Consider the following 18,248-nt stretch of genomic DNA (forward strand, 5'->3'; position numbering starts at 1 on the left):
GAAGTATATTCTATCACCATCTTCATGAACCATTGAAACCAGGTGAGGCAGTGCTCCCTGCCTCCCCCACTCTGGCTTATCTTCTGTTAATGGGCCCATCAGCACCTTTGCTACACAGCTCACAGATAACCCCCTCCTGGACTATCTCCTGTTAATGGGCCCATCAGGCCTTATCACATGACTCACCATCCCATTGTGAGATGCTCCGCCCAGAGGGAGGAACCAAGCATTCCAGCCTGGATATAAGCTGAGACTCTGAACACCAGAGGGGCACTTACCCACTGGATTCCCAGAGGACCCAAGCTACCAGACCTTTCTACAGGATCACTGCCTCAGGAAGACCACCTCATCTGGACTGCTTCCCTCACTCCGCTCAGGTTGTATTCTGACTCTGTCAGTGGCCTTTCGTATTATTGCATCTATTTTATTTTACTTTCTTTCCTTTTTTCCTATTAAATTGTATCTCTGACTTGGAGCCTCTCATTTGTTTTGCTTTCAAACCACTACACAGGTGATGATTGACAAAGACAAGGAACTGTGGAGTCACACTAAGAAAACAGAAGGAGGACTGCACCTGAAGCATGCACTGGAATCCAGGAATTTGAAATGTTGCAGTATTCCCATAATTTTAATACAGCCACTCACACTTAAAGAAAATATCTTCAAATACATTCAAATGTTTTCCTAAATTAAGGCAAAGAGGTATAGATACTCTGGTCTTAGGTGAACTTATGAACTATTGAGACTATTCTCCCAAGCTGTCAAAAACTCAGGTACCTTGGATGCCTATGATTTTATTTCAACAATGTTTCCCTGATTATTTGGTTATTAAATCAGCTTTCTCAAACTCAGTAATTATTTTAAAAGTTGTAAGACTATAAGCGCCTTTGACTTCTTTTAGATTTGATCCAAAGGAACCAACTGAAAACAAGTATCTCCCCCTGGACCTCTATATGGGCTTGCAGGAGCAGTGTTCCTTTCCTTGTAAGCCAAGCACAGGTTTGCATCCACTTGATGAAACCAAATAGGTACCAGTCTATGGGGGCTGGTGATATGCAACCCAGAGTCCAGAGGGAGCTGCCTGGTGCTTTTCCAAAGCTACTCTTTATCAGAAAATTCAGAACAGTCAGATGAAGTTCCTGGTGACTGTAAAAGGAAACACCACTCCTATTTTTAAAATGAGAGGAAAGCAGAGTCAGGAAAATACAGACCTTTGAGCCTCACCTCTGTGCATCAGAAGATCATTTAGCAGATCCTCATGGAAGACATATTAAGGCACATGCAAGACAAGGAGGTGATCCAAGACTACCAGCATGGCTTGGCTAAGGGCAAATCATGTCTGACTGATCTAGAAGCCTTCTATGATGGTGTCCTGGTTCTGGTCAGGACAGGGTTAATTTTTGCAGTAGCCAGGAGGGACCACGGATAGGACCTGGAGGTTATTCTATACCACCTCATGTCATTGCTGGGTGCAGGGAAAGAGACTCTTCCGTGGAGAAGGGGTTCCCTGCAGTCAGTGCAGCACAGGAAGCTATCTGGTACTATCTATTGTTGGGTAGGGCACTGGTCACTGTATCTCAAAAACTTGTTTAAAAATAGGAAAATGTGGCCCATGTGGCATCTTTTACAGGAAGTATAAACCAAACAGTGGACAAATGTTTAAAACTGCTGCAGAAAACAATAATATTCTAATAGTAAACCACCAACACTTGTCCATTCAAATCAGAGGTCCATCACATCACCAGGTACTTGTTAATGGTTTGGATGATGTGATTCCACCCTGACTCAAGAGAGGACAGATGAGTTGTGATGATGAAGATCCCCAACTTGATTCTGCAGTTGGTAACTCAGACTAGTGTTCTTGCTTTCAAAGCTGCCTATGCCTCCCTCTCATGTTTTTGCATAAGCATTCTGTAGAACTTCTCCTATCAGAATGAACAAAATCAATATTCATTTTGATCAGACCAGAGTGGGAGTAAACTCAGTTGTCACATCTGTGCTCTTACAGTGGGCTTACTAGGGGAGAAAAGAACAAAACATTGCAAGGTAAAAAACATTGGCAATCAATAATTAGAAAGCCTGAAGACCTTTCTCTAAAGCTAATAAATATTTCTGAGAAATTTCCCTGAACATCGCCCTAAAAATCCATATATTTTAAAAAAATCCCCAATACAATAAAGATTGTGATTTCTTTTCCTATGTATGAAAAGATAAGGCCAACAACTTGGAAAGGTCTTAAAGAAAAATAAATTTACGGTACACAGATTAAATGTGAATGTTCTCTGCAAATTATTCCCTCTTGAAGATTACTCATATTCACCACTGACTCATCTGAATATGCATAATTCTTTTTCTTATTGTGTTAGGATAATACAGCTTGGTTTTCAGTGGGGACAGAGGAAGTCAGAGCCTACTTCTAATAAAGAAGCTCCTTGAAAGTTCTACTCTGTCCAGCAGAGCCAATCTCTAAAGGCTCTGAAGACTGACACATCAGCTGGCCCAAGTAGAAAAGTTAGCAACACCTCTGTGATGACATATTTAAGAAGGAAAAAAGGCACACCATTCCTCTTTCTCCCTCTCCGTGGAGGGGCAGTGCAGGCCCTGCTGGTCCCCTTTCTGATGGGGGGGCCACTGGTCCCCTTCCTAGCAGGGCCCAGCTGGGCCATGCCACCAGGGGCCATCCCAGCACAGCTCGCAATGAACTTTACTTGCTTAGATGCTTTTAGCCAGCCATGCTACAGACAGAAGGCCAGAAGCGGTGGCAGCAGCTTTTCCTTTTCAGCAGCCTGCCTGTGGAGAGGTTCTGAATAGAGCCGGCACTGCAGCAGCTGGTGCAGCTCCCACGGCACTGGCAGGGACCATTCTATAAAAACTTTCCAGTTCATAGAATTTGATAATAAACAAACCTACAGACACAAATTCTCTCCCAAGTCAGAGAAAAGGAAAAGGTGAAAACATGTAGGGAGAACAAAATGGCAACACTAAGGTTGGTGAAAAGAAGGGAGGGGGAGGAGGAGGAGGAGATGCTCTGGGTGTTGGAGCTGAGATTCTTCTGCAACCAGTGAAAAGGACTAGAATACAACAAACTGTTTCTCTGTAATTCATGAAGTGCATGGGGGGTGGAGCAGTCAACTGCAGCCCATTGAGAAAAAAGTGCTTGCACTGGAGCGTGTGGATGACGAAAAGTTGTAATCTGGTGAGAGGCTTGAACAGAGAGAGAGAACCCTTGCTTCCAGAGACAGAGGAAGAGGACCGTTGCTTTTGTACTAGAACAGCTCATCCTTAAAAAGCGCACCCCATGAACTAATGGCCCATGAAAAAAACAGTTGTGGGAAGATAGCTTTGCCCATGGGAGGGACTCACGCTGCAGCAGCTTTGGGCAGACGGTTACTTGTAAAAATTAGAACTATGTTGGAAAAATTCACAGAGAACTGTCTCCCATGGGAAGGATCCCCTGGCATCCCTCTCCATAAGTGAACTGAAGGAAGATTTTCAGAAGCAACAAACTGACTAAAACCTCCATGTTTTGTCTCCCTGTGCTGCTGGTGGGAGAGAAAGAAGGGCTGGGGAGGTGGGGAGAAAGATGTTCTAAAGGTTTATTTTAGTTCTCATTTAATTCTGTTAGTATTTTTTTTCTTTATACTTTTTAAGTTTTTGAGCCTGTTTTGCCCTTGCAGTGTTTTCTTCAAAATCCTTACTTCAACTCATAAACCCCTCTTTTTTAAATTGTTCTTTCCCCCTCCTCTGCTCAACTATAGCAGAGGATAATGAGCGAATGATTTTTCGTGGGTGCACTGGGTGCAAACCCATGACACTTATATCACTGTTTACAAACCTGAGGTTTACATTCATCAACTGGCATAAATTTAAAATAAATTTTTAAACAGGTAGAATAGCCTCCTCTTCTTCTAAACCATTTTATTCTTTTGAAACTAGTTAAATAATTTTCACATCTACTATATCATTAACATTCTTTCACCCATTTCCCAGGGGGATGACTCTACAAAATCCATAACACATTGCAGTCAACTGTCATCAAGCATTAACTAAGACAGAAAACAAATCCGGCTGGCACATCTTTCTTCAGGAGTGTTTTAACTGAGCAACCCCAATCCTGTGAACAACCTCAGAAGCTACTGCTTTATTTTCCTCAATACTAAGAGAACTGTTTATCTGTTTAACTGGCAGAGAGAACACTGAGCTTTTTTACTTTTCAAATCATTCTGGTTTAGAATGTATTAATAATAAATTATTTTTGTTTGTTTAAATTGTATTCAAATTACAGTATTTTCCTCAATGTCACAACAATTCTTCATCTCCTTGACACTCCTGGCTTTCACTTCCTGATTTGCTGTGTTTTCAAAACAAGGTACAAAATGCCCCATTGTTTATTGAAATTGTTGTCAAATACCACTGATGGTATAATTGACATAAATAATACAGGTTAAAAGTAGTTGACTCTTGGAACAGGTTCTGTGAACTAGTCCATTCTTCTAATGTTTTTTGCTGCATGGCACTGTAAACATAGCAAGAGAATAAAATATACAGAAATTTAATAAATTATTTCACTTAATAGTAATGGATTTGAATACAAAGAACCTGACAGGAATTATTTTTCCTGAGATGCTATGAGTTTAAGGACCCAAAAGTAGTATTTTGATTTGAGTATTGTTACTCAAAAGTAACAATTATTTTAGCTGAATGTATTTCTCATCATTCAAAGTCACTCATTATTTCTGCATTATATGACAGCAAAACCCTCTAGGAAGACATATTTCAATCACTCAACAGCAGTCTTCCAGAAAGACTAAGAATCCATTTCATTGTGCTGCTGCAGCTTTCAGTATTAGAAAGTTCTTCCAAATTCCAGTATGCTCTTGCCCATGCTATCAGGCAAGATGGAACAGCAAAAAGCAGAGGTAAGCAGAAGCTTGGCTTCAGCCCCACAGTGTGCCTGGTGAAACAGATCTTTTCTGTACTGTTCCATCCCTGCTGTAGAGGGGCCATGGCACAGTATTTTAATCCTCCTCCTGGCAGACTGAAAGCTCATAATCTAGCCCTGAGGTTACAAAGATCAAAGAGAAGCAGATATTGAAAAGACTGACAAGAGAGAACTCACATTCTGTAATTGCACTAAATTTGGCTTTCCTATATACCTACATATCATTTTCACTCTAAATCCTGCTGTGTTTGTTCATAAATTTGTACACATTGTTAAAATCAATCAGAGAAATAGACACTGTTCATTTTTGTCATCCCCTGCATTTCTTATATATGTAAGAATAGTTCGGACCTTACCGTTAGTCTATCTAACAACAAATTGCATGGAGAAAGCCATTGTATTGACTTTTATCCTAGAAACATCATGGTTTCAGAAAAATAACTTGAAATTAATGCATGGTCTCCAAAACTCAAAACGTCTGTCCTCTTACATTTGAGAAACTGAAATTCATTTTACAGCAAATTGAATTCATAACACATTCATTTCAATTTAAAGCAGATGAGTATTCTTGCTTTGTTGGTTTAGCACGGATGGTAAAAACCAATTAGTGACTGACTTTCAAGATGGATGGCCGGACTGGCCAGTTAAATATAGGCATACACCTCTGGGTCACACAAGCGTAAAATCAGCCCGGGAAGCCCAGGGGGTTCCTCTTCCTTCCGGTGAGCCACAAGGTAGCATCATGGTCAGCTCAGGCCCCAGTGCCCCCGGGCAGCCAGGCTGGGCCCAGCCGGGCCCCCAGGAGCCTCTGGGCACCCAGGGAGAAGTCCAGGCCAGCTGAGCCCCCTTTTCCCCCGCTGCCAGCAGGGGAGCCTGCAGCTCGGCAGTGCTGGGCGCGTGCCAGGGGCCAGGCGGACGGAGGGAGCCAGGCCATGGCCAGGCCTGGGGGCAGCTGGCAGCAGGGGAGGGGAGCCTGCAGACTCTGGTCCTAGCTCTGGGCTGGGCCACCCCAGATGAGACCAAGGGGTGGAAGCAGGAGACATCCACCAGCCAGGCTGCTCTGAGATTTCTTGGCCTGAATTTTCTTCCCCCCATCCCTGCAGCTTTTGAAAATCCTACAGGCTGCTGCCCAGCAGAGATCAGGTGACCATCTGCAGGCCCGGGCAAGAATGTTAACACTCTCCTGACACCGACTGAGACTTTTTAAAAGTCTAACTCTTCCCAGAGAGAGAGAAAAGGCCAAATTGGACATATGTAAAGAGACAATATGAAGTCAGTAAAAGGAGAGTGACTCCTTAGGTGGAAGAGATGACAAGTTGTCTTAGTCCTGTCCTAGGCTGAAAATCTCCTATGAGTTGTGGTAACAGACTGTAATATGAATATGCTAGAGTACTCCTTCAAATCATGGACAATATGAATTGGGGAGATGATTTGTGGATTTTTGAGCAAAGGTAGCTGTGATTTACTGAGTGAATACTGAATTAAAAGCTGTGATCTGGTGATCCCATAAGATGTTTGAGCAGCGAGAGATGAGAAGAAGCCCTCTGCACCAGTGAAGAAGTGAGAAGATATCTCTGTTCCTTGAGATGAAAAATCCTTTGCCTTTGAGCTGAGCATCTTGAGAAGGTGACACTCTAGTATGTGTGAGTCCACGGCCCATATGTAGTCCTGAGAAAGGCTACGTTATATGGGAGGTCTGCAGCTGCAGAAGTTCTCTGGGCAGGCTGCTTCTGTGAGAGTTGGAAGCCACAGGCAGACAGTTTCTCTTGTATAAAGTTATGAGAACAGAACAGGAGAGACTTCTCTCTCTCCAAGACTGAATGAAAGACTATTTTATAAGTGGTACTGATGTAGAGTTCTGTGTTTTGTCTCTACATAGTTTGTGAAAAGGTAACATTTTGTAGTGGGAGAAGGGGTTGTTTTAGAAGTTTCATTTGTTTTTTTCTTGTCTTTTTTTTTCTCTTTTTTGTGTGTGTTGATAGATCCATTTGTTTATTTTTGGGCTTGAACCTGCTTTGCTTCTCCTGATCCTATCTCACAGGGGAAAAGGAGAGTGAATGCTAAAACCACTGCATGGGATTTGGCAAACAGAAGCAGGTAAATGTGAAACCACTACACTTGCATTAATCACAAAATTAACAGTAACTTCTCACAACACAGACAAAACACACTAACTACATCTGATTTTCACTGGTAAGACTTGAAGTGGGTTTCTAGTCCCTAGACTTAAAGCATGAAAAAGTAAGAAAACTCCAGGCCTGATTCTTTGGCTTTTGCACAGAAATGGTTCTCGTGATTATTCCAGCTGAACTTAGATTTTAAAATTTCCCCTTAAATTAGGACCTGAGTTAAATTTACTACCCTACCTCATTGCTATTAGGGTACACATAATGAGACAGTGCTCCCTGTAACAACAGAAACTAGATGAAGATGGTTTGACAAGGAGAGCAGAAGCAGGCACAGGGTGGCCACACCATCAGGAAGTGGTCTTTCCAAGGCCATTCTGCAAAAGAACTTGATCCAAATTTTCTTCTTTGCCTACACCAATTCAGCTAATATTAACTTCCAACATAAATGCAAGTGATTGAGCTTCCATAGTCCTGCTCACTAGTGATTGTTTCATAAAAGGAGCATGACTAATGCGATTACAACCAACACTTCCAATTTAGAAAAGCTGGCCATAACAACAAATACCACACCACAACTGCAAACACTCACTATATCTACCAACACCATTAAAGTGCAAGTGGAGAAACAAATTGTGGAAACTCTATGAAACAGCCACTGATCTCAACAGATTGTCAAACTGTTTTTCTTTCTGAAGCTGATAGTATATACTAGTTGATGCAAATTTTCAGAAACACAAAATTAGGTTTCATATGTTCCAAGACAATTTGAATGAAAAGGAGAGTGGTAGCTAATTAGTCACAGTCAGATTTTTATCTAAACAGGAACAGCAATTTACACAGTGCATTAGCATTTGAAAGAGAAGGCCTGACTCCCAGGAGTGCAGTTCCTGGTTTGAATTGGTATAAATTCAGTGAAATCACCAGATTAACAGAATAGCTACAGTAATTGAACAAATTTAGCCTTGAAAAATGGAATGGGAGTATAAAAATACTTTAATTGATGTATAATATGTTGTCTTTAAAATATTACTGAATGTTCTCCTACAAAGTGAATATATGCTTTTACAAAAGAAATCTGGAATATAAATGGGACCATGCATTCTCACATAAATCTAAAAATTTCTTATTTTCTATCCAGCTTAGAAAGTTACTTTTTTAACCATTGCATTGCCTTCCAGCAAAGTATTAATAACATAAATTCATGCATAATGCTAATCGATAGACACAGAATTGCCCAGAAGGCAACTCAAACCCACATTGCAGAATGCAACTTAGGATGTCCAGGGTGGTACTGGTCATCACAATAAGGTACATAGAGAGGACACTAAAGGGTACAATATACTCTTATGGGACAAAACTGAGGGTCAGCAGTAGGAAGCTGAAGCTGCCAAGGGCACCTGGATCTCTGATTTGCTATGAGGAACAAGGCTTCTGTAATGCAGCAGAAAATCCTATCTTAAGCTTACATTAAAGTCAGATGAGACTACATGCTGCACTAGTGCCTCATATCCTGCCCACCTGTATACTGGCTCCCTGTAGGTCAGTTAAAGTCAGATGAGCACACAGATCAGCTCATGTGCTGCTCCTGCCCCTTCCTCAGGATGCAACACACACGAAGGAAAACGCAAGTCTTCCAACACTTCCTCCACTGACCCCTGGAAAGTCTGGAAATAATCTTCTGCACAAGAGTATTGTAAAATAACAAATGAAAAAATCCTACAATTCCTGAAGTATCTCAGAAAAGAGGTGGGAGGTGAAATAACGCTCCTGTCCCAATCTCAGCAGTCCCACCTCATCTCAAAGATTCCTGTGCAAGTTCTAGGGATTTCACCATGCTCCACAGGCTCATCACAGCAGTACTCATTGCGGTCTCAGACAAGGACATACATTGTCTTTGCAAACACAAGTAACATTCTATTTAATATATTTCTGTCTGTCCCGTCTCACTGCAAAGTCAGCCATCTTACCATGAACTGCAAAGTAATGATTTATCTTCCATTTTGTTTCTCCTGCTGAGCTGTGAGGCATTACCTTTAACTCATCTAACATCATTATTGTTAAGGATCCATAAAGCATTTCATCATAAAGTGGAAAGGCTATTCTATAAGGAAATGGTATAAAGATAATACTGATATTTGAGGCTTTAATTTGCCTATAATCTGTTCAATATTCATTTTTATTCTTATTTACTAAGTTGCCTGTCTTTCTGCTGTAATAGCAAACAAAAAAGCAAGAGCAACAGAAAAATTATTCATGTTCTCCATAATGAAGGAAAATGAAAATGACTCACTTAAATCGAAAGTTATAATATGGTACAACAAGTTTTTGATTAAAATAAGACTATTACATCTGTTGATGTTTTGTAGCTTCAGAAGTTAAACAATGGAATAAAACCCTTCAATCTGCAGTGTTAGAATTTAGTCTTTTGTTTTGAAATAGCTTGATTTTAACTTATTAAGAGCACAGTTTTAAAAACAGGAATTAATTTGTATTAGTATTAAGAAGATGTAAACAATTATTCACAAATAAAAACCATAGCATTCTGTGAATAAGCACTTGTAAATCTAGTGAAAAAGTTCACAACTACAATAATATGTTAAAATAAATTTTGCCTGTTCACAAATTCAAAGTAAATTCTTCATAACATATATTTAAATTATTTGAGCATTTCAGAGAAGAATACAAAATCCTACACAACCTCTGTAAATCCACCAAGCCAGAAAAAGAAACCTGAGTTTTTTCTGAGACATGTCACGCAACTCTCAAATTTGCTTTCCAAAATTTTTCAAAATTACTTGTCAATGATCACATCATACAACATGCTGAGTAGTAAGTTTAATTACAAAGCATTTTTGTAATGCTGCAAAAAACATTTGTACCAGCCCAACATGAATTGCACATTATCCAATATATAGACTCAATGTCACAGTTAATACACCTTTTAGAAAGTTGCTAAACCAATTATAATTCATTATGTCTGTTTTCCCACATCACAAAAACAATTCTCAGAACTTTTGACTAAGTTTATACCAAATACAATCCAGCCTCTTGTTCCCTTCAGAAATGTGTTACATTCCTATTTCACATTCTCAGAAACTGCTAGGGATGGTGATACTGGAATGAACCCCAAATCTACAGATTGCCCAGAAAATGCGTTAATTCAACCATTCTAATTTCCTTACCAATTTTTACAGATTTACATGCCATTATAATAAAACTTGATAGATAGACAAACAGAAAAGAGTTGTCAGAAGACATAAAGAGAGAAAGGTACACAGAAGAGAAATTACTAGGAAAAAATCCTGGAAACTAGTCAGGAGTCTAGTTATTTATAATGCCAGACAAGGTTGATAGAAGAAAAGTAACATATGTCTTCTTTGTAAGACAGATTGTCAAAAGAACATAGCTCCCAGTAATTCCCTTGGGAATTACTAGAGCTAAAATCAAAACTATTTTTTAGATACAGGTGGACATTAAATGAGCTCTTAAGACTTACATGCTAGCCCAGTATCTCCAAATGTCTATCGTTCAAGAAGTATGCTTTTTCAAAAGCAGAGGCAAATATATTAACATAATAGATACTGAAAAGCTGACTGAATATCACATCTGCAGACACACACTTTCTGCACCAGTGCAAGTCAGTAGTCATGGACAAAGTCATTAGGGAGAAGTTTCTGGAAACAAGATTTTGTTCTCGAAATCACATCCTGAGCACTGACAAAGCTGTGAAGAGTGGGCTACCTTTTCTAATCTGCACATGCAAAAAGTCCCACCAAAATAACAGCACATTATTGGTTTTCTACTAATATTCCCTTTAGCTGGCCCGGAGGAAATAAATCCTAGCTAATGTCCAGCTAAATCACATTTGTTTTGCATCTCAAAGGAGGATGAAGTAAATCGGTTCTGTCTCTCATTTGTCTAATAATACCTGATTTTGTTGGGACAATTTGTATTCACCTTGACTCCTTCACCGGTAAATTACCCCAGTTAGTTCCGCTTGTCTCAGGTAATTACTAAGGTTAAAAATGCCTCTGCAGTTTCGAACCCCTGCCATATATCTAGGCCACAAAGGATCATGCAAAACCTCAGCAAGTCCATGATCATCAAAGCAGACAGAATTGGCAGCTTTACACACACAGTGTATAGAGTATAAGTGTATACAGCATATACAATAGGGTGTGGGTCATGGGATGTCAAAACTTTAATTTCATAATTTTGTAGGATATGAAGTGAACATTTGTTGCCTGGGATAGTAGAGGACTGCAAAGAAGTCCCTCACTGAAAAAAGCTGTGGTTATTGTTAGGGATTTATTTCATTAACAGATTCTTAAACTACATTGCTATCACACTGGCAGGTTTTTTCTTCAAATACAAGAAACTAAAATGTGTTCTTTTTTCTTTTTTTTTTTTTTTTTAACAAAGAAAGCAGGGGATAACAATTTTAGATGTGTGAAACCAAGGTGCACATAGTAACAAATTGTAGCCTTTGTAATAATTTCAGTGAAGTACTTTGATTGTCAGAGCTCTCAAGAGCCCTGTTCCTCCCTCTCCTGACAGTGGCAAATTTAATGTATTGATAGACACAGAAAGACAGACTTTCCTCTCCTCATTTTCTCTTCACACTGAGGGCTTTCTTGGTTCCACTCCTGGAGGAAGGTACTTGCAGTAAGTATCAGCAAAATTCTGTTAAAGATTCAGGTATCACTGTTGGTATGTTAGAAAATTCACTGCTTGGTGGTGCTTTTTTCACACTTGAATTTTTCACAAGGTAAGGTGGCATCCACTTAAAAAAACTGGTAGACAAAAATAAAAAAAAATCAAGGAAAATGTTGGACAGAGCAACACGACATGCAAAAAATGAACTGAAATTATCTCTGAGCAGAGTGATCTAGCTGGAGCTCAGGAAAGAAAGGAGAGTTTATCACCTTAACAAGAATAGGCAGCTAGCTCAGGAGAACTACAAGGATGTTGTGAGGTTACGCAGGGAGAAAATTAGAAGGTCCAAAGCCCAGCTGGAAAGTAATCTGTCTACTGCCGTAAAAGACAATGAAAAATGTTTCAGTAAACATTCACACCAAAAGGAAAGCTAAAAAGAATCTCCATCCAAAACCGCGTGCTGTGGGGGAAAGAAAGTGACAGAGAATGAGGAAAAGGCTGAGGTACTTGACTGCTTTCTTTGATACCCGTTGTTCTGTGAGAACCAGTCCCTTGAGCTGGAAGACAGGGATAGGGAGCAGACTGAAGCCCCCATAATCCAAGAGGAAATGGTCAGCAACCTGTTACACCATTTAGATATACACCAGTCTATGGGACTGGGTGGGATCCACCCAGGGGTACTGAGGGAGCTGGTGGAAGAGCTCACTGAGCCACAGTGGATCATTTACCAACAGTTCAGGCTAACTTGGGAGGTCCCAGTTGAATGGTAGTTGACAAATGTTACACCCATCTTCAAGGTGGGTCAAAATGTGAACTCAGGGAACTACAGGCCTGTCAGACTGAGTGCCAGGGAAAGTGGCACTTTCTCTCAGTGCCAAGGTAAGTCATGGAATAGATCATCCCAAGTGTCATCAAACAGCATGGGCAATACAGTGACACAAGGCCCAGCCAGCAGCAGCTTCTGAAATGCAGGTGATACTCGACCAACAGGATCTCCGGTGACAAAGTGAGAAGCTTAGTGGATAAGAAAAGGTTGTGTATGTTGTCTGCCTGGATTTTTGTAAAGCCTTTGACAGCATTTTATAATACATTCCCCTGGAGAAACTAAGTTTCCGTGGTTTGGACAGACATACTGTTCGATGGGTAAAAAACCTTCTGAAAGTCTGCGCTCAGAGTGGTAGTGGATGTAATTACACCCAGCTGGGAGCTGGTCATCAGTGGTGTTCCCCACGGCTCAGTAATGGGGCCAGCTCTGTTCAATAACTTCACTGATGACCTGGACAATCGGATCAAATGAATGGTCAGTCAGTTTGCAGATGACACCAAGCTGGGTGGGAGTGTTGATGTGCTGGAGGGCAGGAAGGCTCTGCAGAGGAATCTGGACAGACTGGATCATGGGCTGAGGCCAATGGTGTGAGGTTCAACAAGGCCCAGTGCTGGGTCCTGCCTTTAAGTCACAAAAATCCCAGGCAGCATTCCAGGTTAGTCGAATGCCAACAGCATCCTGGCCTGTATCAGCAATAGTGTGGCCAGCAGAACCAGGGCAGGGATTGTGTTCCTGTATTCAGCACTGGTGAGGCTGCACCTTGAAACCTGTGTTCAGTTTTGGGCCCCTCATTCCAAGAAGGACATTGAGGTGCTGGAGGGAGACCAGAGAAGGGCAAAGGAGCTGGTGAAGGGTCTGGTGCACAAGTCCTGTGAGGGGTGGCTGAGGGAGCTGGGGGTGTTTAGCCTGGAGAAAAGGAGGCTCAGGGGTGACCTTATTACTCTCTGCAACTGCCTGAACAGAGGGTGTAGCGAGGTGCGAGCTGGCCTCTTGTCCCAGGTGACAAGTGCTGCATTGTGAGATGTGATCTGAGCTGTGAGAAAATGGCCTCAGTTTGTCCTAATAAAGGTTTAGATTGGAAATGAGGAAAAATTTCATCAAAAGAGTTATCAAGCACTGGAACTAGCTGCCCAGGGAAGAGGTTGAGTCAACAGCTCTGGTTGCAATCACAAGACATGCAGAGGTGACACTTATCGATATGGTTTAGTCGTGGCCTCAGCAGTAATAGGTTAATGGTTGGGCTCAGTAATTTTAAAGGTCTTTTCTTACCTTTATGATTCTGTGAAAAGTCATTTCCCATTCCTGCTTTTGACAGCTGTAATCTGAATGTCTTAACCTGAACCAATATATACCTTTTCAAGAGGATTCTTATTGGATTTTACCAGAACCTCAGAAAATTTACCAAATTGTGTTTCTGCGAAAAATCCTCAGGAACTCTGAATATAGGCTCAATTGTTCTTTCAAACACATCTCATCAACACTTCAGATGCTCTTGCTTTTAAGGAATAATTACAGCAGCATTCCTTAAGCTACCATGTTAAAACAATGTTATTTGATTTATAGATTTTAATAAGTAAAGTTCATTTTGGGCAGTGGACATGACTACCCACAGACCAACTTTACTTTCTCAATGGATAACACCAACATTTATACACTTATAAGTAAACTAACAGAGTGTGGTTATGTCATGGCAGCAATTACACTCATTTTTGTTCACCTAGTTCTCTTGATAACCACAAGGTGAATCCATGACATCAAAGAATTTTCTGTAAACTCATCACTGAAGGACCAGGCCACTTAAAGGGGCAAGAGCCTGGAAGGATGTTTAATATTTCAGGCAGTGTGTGATCAGCTCTCCTGTAATAAGACCTCTCAACAGACTCAAAGCATGCTTCACTCTGCAATTATCTGTTTTCTTCCTTGCAATCAATATAGTATGATGGTATCTATCTCCTCCCAAACATGTATACTGCAAAGCCTCCCTGTTCTGTGATTTTAATAAAGTAACATGGAAACAACTTCATCCAAATCTTATACATATATGTATATAAGACATATTGGCAGCCACAATATACACAGAAACAAATAAATCTTCCAGCTATATACCAAGAGTAACAATTTCTAGCAAAAGGCTAAGATATGCCACTGCCATAGCCATTAGGTAACAAAACAAAGAAACAGAAAAAAAAAAACCAAAACAAAACCAAAAACCAAAAAAACAAAGCAAAACAAAAAACCAAACCACCAAAGAACCCCGGAATTGTGGGATACCCTCCCTAAAGGATCAGACCAAAGAACTGAAAAACTTCCTGATGCATAACCTCTGAACTGACACCTGGTCTACTGGTCAGAACAGTACTGTTCTTGGTGCTGTGCTAGGGGCTGTTTGACAAGTTATGGAGCATGAATAGTTCAAGAAGTAGCAAGTGGCACACATACATGCTGTCTGCTGGTATCAGTTACTCAGGACTGCAGTATATGTACTCCTTAGTTGTGTGCATGCAACATTAAACTGTGAAAGTTGTCATCTCACAAGTTGTCCTGTAAGATATCATGTACTGTCCCCCTTACTGTAGTCTTCCCACAAATTACAAGAGGAATTTGTCCTGCTGTTGCTTCCAGGAAGAGATTGTATCCATGTACTTCTTTACCTCTCTTACACCTCCTGGGTTGAAGGAAAATGGATTGGTTAGCATATCGGACAACTAACTCCCAGGTTTAAACCCTGTAACTGAGGAGTCTAAGAAATTAGGTATAACACCCAAGCAATAAACAATGTTGAAATTTAAAAATCTAAATATGTGTCTGTAGTTAACACACTCAGTAACTCTCCACCTTACATATTTAGTAAATGCTAACACAAACCAAGAGAAATACATATGGGAAGAGAACAATTTATACCCTGCTTTACTTTTTATTGAATACAGAGTTTCATGAAGCTTCAAGACTGAACTTTCCCTGCTCCCTATTTCCTTCCTTAAAAATAAATCACTGTCTGAACATTGGAATTCTGGTCTATTGCAAGCTGAGCTGAAATTATGTAGTGGATTCTGCACATGCTGGAAGAGCAAAAAGCTCCTGCTATTTTTGTGAGCTGGTTGAAAAGTGAAAACAGATTAGAAAAGTAAGTTCTTCAGCAGGCAGCAACATTGCTTTCACACCAGTTTGATGAACAAGTCCTCCCAGCGGCACTAACACCTGAAATGCACATTGCATGGATTAGTAAGTTTTCATCTGCAAAGATGAAAAAACACCTTTTTTTCAGTACCAGAAACTGCTGCAGGTATATTATCTAATGAAAACACAACAAGATTTCTCTAAGGAATGTGAAATTCATTTGGTGTTTCCATCAAACAATTATATGTTGTTCATCCACTATCTGAGAAGCACAGAGGCATATCCAGACCTGATTACAATTATTCTTAGCTCCAGATCAGACTCCCCCACTAAGACAACACAAAGTTCCTCATCTTTACCTTACCAGATCCTTGACACAGGCATTTACAAAAGGGGTTTCTAATAACACTACAGCCACAATTACTTAGTATCTCGATCATCCTAAATCAGAATGTCTTAAATCCTTAACAGATACTTCTGCAGTGCTTTGCATTAAAGGATAAATTTTCAACAAGGTGTAAGATACTTGCTGACTGACTTCTATTCAGACCATTGGGAGGTAAACCACTCAATCCCCAAGCACTGATCTGAAATGCATCCTTCCAAATACCGTATTCTCAAAACCATATTTTCATTTTTCAAACCAAAATACCGTATTTTTCAATAACTGAGAATCTTCTAAGAACAACAGTATTATTTTCACTGATGTATCTGTCAGTTAATGCTACTTTCAGGAAAATATTAGGTCTGCAGAAAGCAGAAAAGCTCTAAGACTTTCACAGGAGAAAAATGTGGAGCACTCCTAGGAGTTGTATCCCTTGAGCTGCAAAGTCAGTGCTCTCTGGTGCCACTGTGTAAGCCAGGCTCTTCCCCTCTACATACTGAACACAACTAAGTGAAAAGTGGTCTTGCAACAAACAGCACTTTTGCAAACCAGTGGTCCTTGGAAGCTTTAACTTCTAGAAGTTAGTAGGAGGTACACCCAAAGTACTGGCTTAGCATGAAAGACTCAGAGGATCATTAAGGTCAGTGAGAATTAAAGTCACATCACAAGAAAGATGTCAAAGGGCACTCAACTCGTTGAATGCCACAAAGCTTAAATCCAAAGCATTCATTGCAAACGTGGAGGGAAAAACAATCTTTCTTCAACTGAAAATTTTGCTCATATGTACCAAGTGCACAATGTGGTCTTTAACAGTTTTGAAAGCCATGGTAGTTTATATAAGTGCATAAGGGAAATCAAAATCTCAGTTGCTTTTTGAAATGTAATAAACTATACTACATATAGATAAACTACTATCTTCTCCCTGATGATTTTTATCATCAATAATGTGATCTCACAAACTAAATATCAGGGAGAGTAAATAAGTTGTTAGAACAGATTGAGAGCTATTCTTCACATTACAGAAGTTTTCTATTCTGCAAGGAATTTTTACAAGTTATCTCTAAGTGACAGAGAAGGATGTATGGAATTCCCTCTTTCATATCCTTTATTAAATACATATTTCCTATTTAATGAAAAGATTTTCTAAGATTACTCTTGATTTATTTGGTCAAATGGCAAAGACTAATTAGAACAACTAAAGTTTGGAAGCCCACTAGAAACTAATCATTCTTAGCAGTTAAAGCAATGAACATGAACTGAATATTAAGATGTTAATTCCTCAAGGTCATAAGAAGTAGTTCAAGAGGTTCCAACTCTCTAATTAAAAAAAAAAAACCCCAAAGAAATTCCACAAAAACCCATGCCCAAACCAAAAACCAAGAAAACAAACCAGAATGAATCTGAGAAAGTACTTACTACAATGTCTTCAGGAAAAGTATCCTGACTGAAGGAGCCATCATCAAACATGACTTCATAGAAAAGCTGAGATGTCACTCCTATGACTCTGCAACTATAGTATCGTGTATTTCTGTGTTTCGTGATAACTGTCTGTCCAACTGTAATGGCTTTCCCACATCCCTTAGCTCTCTTGAAAAAAAAAAAGAAGAATTTAAAAGAAAAAATAAATTTAAAACACCAGCTTATTAAAAAAAAAAATTATCAGTGTAAAAACACGGTTAATAACAGCTTACCACTCAAAATAAAACTTCAAATTAAATTAATTTAATTCAATCATGTTAACATAATTACTTTTACATACAAAATTTCTCCACTTTGTGGGAAAACAAATGACACCTCAAGAATACCAGATCAAAGCATATTTCTGCAATTGATGCCTTAAAACTATTCTGCATTATATCTATAATATATAATTGGAAAATCTTGTAATTTTTATTTGTAGGATAATTTGTAGAATTTTCCTGAAGACATAATATGCGATGAACCAAGAGTGTGGTTCTGATTTTTTTGTTAAACTATGAGATTTTGAAGTACTGGATTTCTGTATGATTCTACATAATAGAATGAAATTTTGCCCAGTGAGATGCAATAACTGAACATATATCCAGCTCTTGCCAGAGCTGTCTACAGCAGTGTATCTGAGGAACTTTTTAACTCACATTGTGCAGAACTTTTGCTTTAAAGCTCCAAACAGCACTATTCACTCTTCATCATTTATTTGCATAGTATTTCAGA

At 39.7% G+C, this 18,248-nt stretch overlaps 1 protein-coding gene across 1 annotated transcript in view; it reads right to left on the minus strand.

Annotated features, from left to right (window-relative positions):
• KDM4C (lysine demethylase 4C) overlaps nt 1-18,248 on the minus strand; it is a 261,852-nt gene that overhangs the window by 16,308 nt on the left and 227,296 nt on the right. Inside the window, exon 19 of the mRNA XM_066180842.1 lies at nt 17,472-17,642. Coding sequence (XP_066036939.1) covers nt 17,472-17,642 — 171 coding nt within the window. The remainder of the gene's footprint in view (nt 1-17,471; nt 17,643-18,248) is intronic.

The sequence above is a fragment of the Chamaea fasciata genome, unplaced genomic scaffold (assembly GCF_029207755.1).
Source record: "Chamaea fasciata isolate MVZ Bird 193981 ecotype frontalis unplaced genomic scaffold, bChaFas1.0.hap1 SCAF_4, whole genome shotgun sequence".
NCBI lineage: Eukaryota > Metazoa > Chordata > Aves > Passeriformes > Sylviidae > Chamaea > Chamaea fasciata.